The following is a 9,508-nucleotide window of genomic DNA, read 5'->3' as shown; positions in this document are numbered from 1 at the left end:
AGAAAATGTCTGAAGTGGTTACAAGACTCTGCTCTACATATATACGCCAAGAACAAGGTGAACATATCATTTCATTTCAGGTTAACGTTCTTTAAAAAAACAATTTGTGAATGTTAATGTATGTGCGAGACAGACAAAATAGACCAAGAAGATATGCCGACAAAAAACAAGTTCCACCTTAATTTAATTATTTTTCTATTTAATTATTAAATATACTATTTTATATTATTTGAATTAATAATTAATAAATTACTTATTTATTATTTTTGTTAATGATAATTTATCTAAAAATATATTATTTATTTTGAATCTCTTCTATTGATCTTAGGTCTTCTTGTATACACACCACTAGAGGGCTCATAGTGTGTGTACACCTCACCATCATCGCCCACCATCTTTCTTCCACAGCAAAGTCAATATACCCCTCATAGTGATTATTGTCGTAGTTGACTGTAACCTACAAGAGAGAAGAAAAGGGGAAGAGAGAATAAGAAAGACCCGGTCGTGGTACTTAATTTGTGGTGGGAAGCACGAGAGGCCACGATTGTGGCTCCAGATTAGCACCACAAGAGGATTGGGGTGGTGTTCACGGAACGTGGTCATTGCCACCTAGACCACGAGCAATCTCGTTGCTGGTAGTACTTGAATAGCCTTAGCGTTCCTTATTACCATATCGAGTTTTCTTTTATATTGCATAATAAATTCAATATGAATCAACCACTTATGGCCAGTAATTACTAGATCTTTGGTTGGTGAACTTGAATATCATTTGTAACGCAAGTAATCCATGAACTTGGGTTAAACAACTTTTTGAAATAATGATATTTTGTCTTTTTCTCAAAAAATTGATAAAAGCTACACAACTTTTTATTGGACTAATCTCCTAAAAAGAATAAAGACCTTTAGTGGCGGCTACAACCTACTAAAGATTGCTATTCTTGTAGTGAATAGACAAAAGTGTGATAGCCTTCACACCCAAGATTTTAAGCATTTGGATCACGCGGATAAAACGAGATGCGGTCAACAACTCTACACTAGAAATGCAGAAAAAATTCCTTTTTTAGAATGATAAATAGTGAATTGATAAATTTATTACTTTGCTAAGGATAGAATATCCATTTGTTTACAACCCAAGTAATGTTATACACACATAAAGCTCACACACCATTGAAATAACAACCATTATTTTCTATAATAAGCTTCCAATAATCAAACTTGAATTCTTCATACAACTTTTTATCTAAAGCCATTTGCAATTCTTTCTGCAAGGCAATAAGCAGTCGATTGGATGGTAATCATGGGATTAACACCAACAGCAGTCGGTAAAATACTCGCATCACAAACAAAAAGTCCCTCCGCTTCCCAGCTCTCCCCATTCTCATCCACTGCACCTTCCTTCTCACTTTTCCCCATTCTGCAACTCCCCATTTGATGAGCCGAACAATATAGACTCCATCGTTCCACCATTGACATCGGACCAGGTAATGCATCTACTGTCTCCAAGAACTCCTCGATCTCCTCTTTACTTGTCCCTTTGCATTTCAATTTCTGCCCATCGCTTCTTTGAGTACCCACTTCAACAGCCCCAGCTGCAATTAACACCCTTAATGCCTGCCTCAGCCCTTTCTTCATATTTTCTTTGTCATATTTGCTGAAGTTAAAACTTATCCTTCCTGCTGACTTCACTTTCCCAGGTCCACTGTCTCTTATCAATGAAAACACATGAGCTGTTCGAGAGTATCTCAACATTCTTTCCTTTATGTCTTGCCCAGAAAGCCATGGACATAAACCAGCGAAAGATCCAGGTCCGAGTGCAGTTACTTCCAAGATGTAGTTCTCATCTGACCCCGGTTTATGAACGGATGTCAGTATCCCTCCTTCGTAGTTTGTGCCTGTTAGATCTGTTTCATTCTCTGGAAAGTATCCCCATGCCATTGCAACAGGATGAAGGTGAAGATTCTTGCCAATATTAGGGTTTTTCAGACCACTAGATTTCATTAAAGGTGGCGTTAAAAGAGACCCACATGCAGAAATTGTCACCTTTGCTTCGATGATTAATGTTTTATAGGTTTCTTGATGTAAAGCTTCAGCAATTACTCCTAAACATTTATGTCTTCTTTTCGTCCCATCTGGGTTTCTTGCTAAAATAAATTTCTTGGCTTTACATCCGGTTATGATCACAGCGCCATGATCCACCGCATCAACCAACCAAGTCGAATCGGTTCCCTTTTTGTCTCCTGATCTGCAACCATAACAACAAGAACCACAGTAATGATTCTCGGATGCGTTCTGTGGGATAAAATCGATTTTCAGACCAAGATTCTCACACCCTTTACGAAGAACTTGATTTTGGAATCCTTCTTTTGCACATCTTTCAGTAACACCGATTCTTTCACACACTTTGTTCATTGCAGAAGTATACTCATTGCTCTCATATAACTTAATGTTGTAATCTTCGGCCCATTCTTTTCGCACAGATTGTGGTGTCTTGATGCAACCTGACCAATTAATTGCTGACCCACCTCCAACTCCAGTTCCTGCCTGGATCATCACACTCCCTTGAAGGGTTGGAAATACTCCTTTTGATTCATAGAGTTGATCAAGAGAAGGTCCTTCGAGTTTTGAATAATCTGTCTTATAAAAGTAGTTTCCTTTTTCAAGAACCACAACTTTCTTGCCGGATTTTGCAAGTATGGCAGCTGCAACACCACCACCACAACCAGAGCCGACTATTACAACGTCACATTTTATTCTGCAGATTTTTTCTTTAAGGTCTTCTCTCACATCCATGCCTTTCTTACGGAGAGATTGCACAAGTGTATGACCCTTTTCATTCATAAGCTCCACCATTCCTTTCTGTAGAGGGCGCTCTTTTGGGTTACTTTTGGGTTGTTCTTCGTTAAGGTCTACGTGATAGCCGATGGCTTCCCATGTAGGATTATTTGTTTTCCCACCGACCTGTTGGGCATTTTTCAAGAATATCATATCAGCTGCTTTCATTGTATTATAATTATATGCGTTTGCTAATATTTCGTTACTAATCAAATAATCGGACTTATATTTCTGTCTTTTCGTTGCCTATTTTGCATTTGCATCTAGGGGTAGCAAATTGTGTTATCGTTTCGTGTTTACACGACAAGGTTTTTTATAACACGAACACGATACGACATGATGTCGTGTTTTTTTTAATTAACACGAAAACGAACGAATTAAAAAACGACAAACACGACACGACACGACAAATATAACATATACTAAAAACTAGTGTATTTAATGAATACTTTATGAAATATAACACAATAAATACGACAAACACGAAAAACACGATAAAGAACTGTTAAATCGTGTCGATTTCGTGTCGAATTTTGAACACAAAGATGATACAACACGACATCGTGTTTTTTACAGCTAACACGAACACGACAAGAACACGAATTCAAATTTTAGTTTCGTCCCAATTTCGTTTTATATCATGTATTTTTGTCGTGTCGTGTCATAAATTGCCATCATCCTTATCCTTAACAAAATAAATAAATAAATAAATAAATCTTATGTCTCAAGTAGTGCCATTGTGGGAATTTTTATTCCAAGCTAGAGTGGGGTTTTTTTTTTCTTTTTACTTTTTTGGAATTGCGGTTTGTCTACCTAATTTATCTGCTACATACTTGTTCTCTGTCAGATCAAATGTCGAACTAGATCTTGATTCTTGAACTAAATATTTATGTTTGCATTGGGCGTTGTGTACTTTTTTGCAGAAATGTTGATCTAATGGTCGTTGATATCTATGTTTGCATGTTGATAATGTCTCTTGGACCACTTACATTTTTGCAGAAGACATAGGAAGTACTGGTGGTTGGAGTAAGTATAAAAACTGTTAAAGGTATCTGTTGCTTATTTTTATAATACCTTATAAATATATAACAAAAAAAAAAAAAAACAACAACTGTTTATTTATTTATTTTGACCTATCAAATAGGTGGGTCTTATTTGTTTCACACTGGGTTACATAAAAAATATATGAACCAAGCGTCTGTTTTCAAGTATTATGATCCAGAACTGTTTATTTATTTATTTATTTTTTATTTGGGAACAACTGGCCAATAAAGAGAAAGAGGAAGAAGAGATCACCTGAGAAAAGAAGACCAAAAGGCAGATCGACTTGATCAACAACAATCCGAGTCTGATAGGCGATATATACCCATTCTTGAACCATTTCTGCAGAATCTTCTCCCTCTTATGTAGTGAGATTTCGGAGAACTTGTGTATATATGGCCATTTATGAGAAATACAAAGAAACCCAGAAAGTAAAAGGGTGCCTAGCCTGGTGGATAAAAGAGTTGTGACCAATTTCACCACCATCATTTCTTCAAGAAAAGCGGTCGTTACCAGTATGTGAGCTACCTGTTTCCAATTCCGTATTTTTTTTTCATTTCCACTTCGAAATAATAAAAAAAGAATTCGAATTGAGAATATAGAAGAGTTTTTTTTTTTTTTTTCTTTTTGATATTATACCTTATTAGGAATTGGGTATTGAGAACCAGAAGCTGTAGAGAACGACTGAATAGATTCTTTAACTTTGTTCTCATGAACATCAAGAGAACTCAGAGGGAGTGGCTGCACGATAACTTCACATATGCTGGAAATAGTCTCCATTTCTGATGAAGAAAAGCTTCCGTTTTTGTACTCTTCATCTCTCCCACCTTGTAACAGAGGGTGACACTCACTCGCACTCCCATCATACATCTCTCTTTTCTCTTTTTAAATATGGTAATGGATATGCCTGCATGTGTTTATATATATATATATATATATATATATATATATATATATATATATATATATATATATATATATATATATATAAGATTAGGTTATTATATTCAAAGTAATTATTATGTTATTATATACATAAATATAAACCAATCAAATTTATTTATTTTAAGAAAGCGATTAATATACATTATTGAATTAAATATATAATTGAAAAATAACATCTTAATTAATTACAAGGGTAATTTAGTCAATTAATAGATTTAATAAAGGAACATTGCATTTTTTAAGGAATCATAGATTTTATTAATTTTAAAAATTCGATTTTACGAATTATAATTCTTTTAATTCAGATATTCTGACAGAATATGTTTATGAGTATATTCAAAAATAAAAATATTCTTGAACCATAAATAATAAAAATATTCTTGAACCTATTTCTTGATCTGACTTTAAAAACTTCTTGTAGAATAATAAATTCTTGAACAATCAATTATTTCTTATAGAATACGGGTAACAATTGTTAAGAATTACATTTATTGTTAAAGAATAAAACTAAAAAAAACTTTCAAAATGGGAAAGAAAACATTAAAATCTAACAACAACACTAATACATTCTAAAAGAATAATGTTGCTTAGAATCACTTTCAATAATTCTACCATACTTTTTAATCACACTCGATTTATTCTGTCATAATGGCATTCTTTTTATAATGATATTCTATGAAAATGCAAGCCATAAACTAATAAAGTCACTTACTTCTCGCAGAATAAACAAATTTTTATATACAAGTTAAATTTTTTCTATTACATCCTTAAAAAAATAAAAAAAAAACTTTATATTTTATTCTATAATAATGAAACTCCCTAATAACAAACAAATAGATATGTAGATTATTCTATTGAAATATACTATTACATATACTCTTATCATTCTATTATAGATTAATCTTACAAAATATGACAATGAGTAGTGTATTTTTGTGGAAGATCGGTGACCATTTAGGATTGTTCATGTCTATCCCATACACATTCATCCAACCTTCGGGTCATTAATCATCATGTACTTCATTCATTCTATGAGAATAACTGTCATGAAATTGAATTATATAAGAATAAAACTATGTGAGAATGCTTTTATACGATAAAAATAAAACAAATTTTAGTAATTCTAAGAGAACTCATACTACATGTTAATATCAAGTAACACAAATAACGAACTCATAAATTATTTTTGTGTTCTTCAAGAATTTGAACATAAAAAATCATCACAACACTGATAATAAAAGTTGAAAGTCCACTGTCCACACCATGCATGATAGAGGTTGGATCCACTCATGCTTATAATTTGCATTTTTCTGTAGGAAGTAAGATAATTATAACATATGTATGATAATAGGACATGAAGGCTACTTAAAAATTACTTCTTTAAACCAACAACGAAGATCATATACACATAAATAAACCATATAGTACTAAGAAATTCTATCAACACCAATGTATATGTAAAAAATAAAGAACTACTACTACACAGAAACTCAGATTTGAACTAATTCCTTGTTACAAATTCTAAAACATCAACCCAAAACTCAACTGCTAGTTCGATATAAATCCAGAAATTATCATCAATGGACAATGGTTTTAGTGAATAAATGATCATTCTGGTCAATTTTAGGTACAAGGAGTCAACCAAACAACAACACGGTGCAGTAAAAAGCTTAATCGATGATTTTTAATATGTGTTTAGTAAGTAAATCATACCTTAAATCAAGCCTTACGACTTTCTCTTCCTTTTTGTTGTGTTTTACATTAAATCGTCCCAAATATTTTGAGAGTTCGTGATCGGTTCTTTCAAATCGACTGAAACGAGTAACCTCCATGACCTAATCAAATCCAACAAAGAAATCAAGAGTAATGACTCATTAACTTAGACAAAACAACATCAACTAAACCAAGCTATAGCATAATGAGATGATTACCTGTTAGCATCTTTGATATCATAAATGTAGATGAAAAGGGAACAGAAGAAAATGGAGATACGAAGTGATCGAGAGGGTGATTGAAGACGAAGGAGGTGAACTTGGCCAGGGAAATAGTTGCGATCAACGATGGCTACGTGGTTGGAGAACTGGAATGGTTTAACTGGTGATAAAGATTGATCCTACACCAGTGATGAAGATCGATCAGATCAGTCGTAGGCCGTATATAAAAAGGGGGGAATTAGGTTAAAATCAACGTAACTAGCAAAATTATAGGGAATATTTTTGGAAGTTATTTATCAAATTACCTAGTTACCCTTATTGATTTATTTAATTATTGTTTTTTCTATTAATTTTTGATTGGTCCATAATCATGCATACAATAATACAATACTTAGTTAGAATACCTAAACCTATCTCTCTCTTTCTCTCTCTCTCTCTCTCTCTCTCTCTATATATATATATATATATATATATATATATATATATATATATATATATATAGGAATGTTCAATTGAGAAAAAAAATGTTGAGAATCAGGGAATCATTTTTAGCCACACATTTATTTTGTCGCAAAACACTTAGGCGTACCAGCGGAAATAGATAACGGATACACATGTGTTTTCCAACCAAACATATTTCTTTAAACTATGCTAATCATTACCTTAATATACAAAAACATACCTTTTTTTGTTTTTTTAATTTTTTGAAAAGTTATTTTTATCGAAAAATTATTATAAATATATCAAAATTCATAATTTTTTATTCTCTATAAATAGACATCTATATTGGTATAATTTTAAGATAAAATAATTTTTTTTTTAGTTTCAGACCTCGTTACTCATAAATTAATAACGAATGTACTGTAGTAAAAATCTGATGTCTTTTTATTCACTTATGAATAATGATATCTGAAACTATAAAAAAATAAAAAAATTTAATTTATCTTAAAACTATATCAATATAGATGTCTATTTATAGAGAAAAAAATTATGAATTTTGATATATATAAAATCATTTTTTGAGAAAAATAGCTCCTTAAAAACTTACAAAAAAAAAAACATATATTAAGATAATGATTAACATGGTTTAATGAAACTATGTTTTCTGCTGGTACGATAGAGGCTTTTGCGGCAAAAATAAATGACTGGCTGAGAATGATTCCCCAATTCTCAACATATTTAATTTTCTCAATTGAACTTATATATATATATATATATATATATATATATATATATATATATATATATATATATATATATATATATATATATATATATAGAAAAAACATCATAAATGGTCCCTGTGGTTACTCAAAATCTGAAGTTTAGTCCCCGTGGTTTAAAAACCTCATAAATGGTCCTTGTGTTTTCAAAACTTTTGATGTTTGGTCCTTTTTGCTAACTCCGTTAAATTTGTCCGTTAACTGAAGGGTATTTTCGTCATTTCACCAGGGACCATTTACGATGTTTTCTCATATTTTTTAAAAAAAAGAAAAAATAAATATAATTAAATATATAAAAGGTCTCTCTCTCTCTCTCTCTCTCTCTCCCTCTCTCTCTCCAGACCAACCTTCCCCTTCCTTTTTCTTCACTTACAACCAAGAACCACGGCTGCCGGCCACCGGAGCAGCTCCTCCTCCACTCCCCGTTGCCATGGTAAAAACCCACCACCATGGTGTTTATTTTGTCAAATACAACAACCCCAAACATCCTCGACCTTTACTCCTTCCTCCCCTCGTCTCTCATGTGTCGACCTCACCGTAAGAAATTAACAGAAGCAGTGGGAGTCGCCAGAGTGAGCACCACTCACTGCCACTGTCGTTTTCAGCCCACACCACTTCTTCGACCGCCTTTCATCTTTCATTGACGAGCGATGTCGGACGAACCCATTAGAAGAGGAGGAGGTGGCAGAGCCACCTGCCGCTGCTACCCACTTGGGTTCAAGGTGTTTGTTGTTGTAGAGAAAGGAGGGAGCGGAGATGGCTACCTCACTGTAGGAGTCGGGTAGAAACAACAACAAGGTGGCATCGGGTGGTGGTTGTGGGCGGCGATGGTGGCTCCAGGGGATGAGTGGAGATGAAAGTTTGATTTGCTACATTTGATTTTTTATTTGTTGGGACCAAAGTCTATGTGTATAAAATTCTGAGTTTCTTCTGTGAAATTTTTGGATTTCCCACTGTTCTTAGCTGCTGCCATTGACGAACAAATATCTTCACAATCACAATCACAACAACAAAAGGAGAAAAATGTGAAGTAAAATTTGTCGTTAGCTCTCTGGTAATCACTAAATCAAAGCACAAAAACTCGCTTTGAATCCAGATTTAAGAAAAACCCAACTGAAAAAACGAGTCACATTCCAAAACCCAGATCTTACATTATCGAAAAAGGTAAGAAATAGAAAGAGATTCAGTAGACATGGGTGTTAAAGAAAGAAGACACCATGAATGCTAAAAAGACAATTCATTCTGTAGAATCTTAAAAAGATGAGAGCACGAGCGGCTAAAATTGAAAATTAAAAAAAGAAATAAACAGGGAATCCAAAATGGAATTTGTTGTTTGTGATTGTGAGTTGTGATTGTATATGATTGAACGAATTGAATGAGTTAAGCTGTAGATGTGGAACAGAGGAATCAAAGAAGATGAAAAGGCAGAGAACTTTGTGAATGGTGAATTCGAGATGTGTGTGACAGTGTGTGTGTGTGTGTGTGTGAAATGACATAAGTGGTCCCTGTGGTTGTGAAATGACAAAAATACCC

At 33.2% G+C, this 9,508-nt stretch overlaps 1 protein-coding gene across 1 annotated transcript; it reads right to left on the bottom strand.

The window, feature by feature from the left end:
* Positions 1–1,073: 1,073 nt before the first annotated feature.
* On the bottom strand, positions 1,074–4,780 carry LOC145086591 (long-chain-alcohol oxidase FAO1-like). The gene is made up of 3 exons (XM_079024406.1): positions 4,513–4,780; positions 4,129–4,401; positions 1,074–2,958 (listed from the first exon to the last, which is right to left on the bottom strand). Exons 1-3 carry the CDS (start codon positions 4,741–4,743, stop codon positions 1,237–1,239), a joined length of 2,226 nt encoding a protein of 741 aa, XP_078880532.1. The 5' UTR covers positions 4,744–4,780; the 3' UTR covers positions 1,074–1,236.
* Between the last annotated feature and the right edge of the window lie 4,728 nt (positions 4,781–9,508).

This window comes from Lactuca serriola, chromosome 2 (assembly GCF_051521515.1).
Source record: "Lactuca serriola cultivar US96UC23 chromosome 2, Lser_US96UC23_V15, whole genome shotgun sequence".
NCBI lineage: Eukaryota > Viridiplantae > Streptophyta > Magnoliopsida > Asterales > Asteraceae > Lactuca > Lactuca serriola.
Note: the sequence above shows the minus strand (reverse complement) of the source record. Positions and strands in the feature narration are given on the sequence as shown.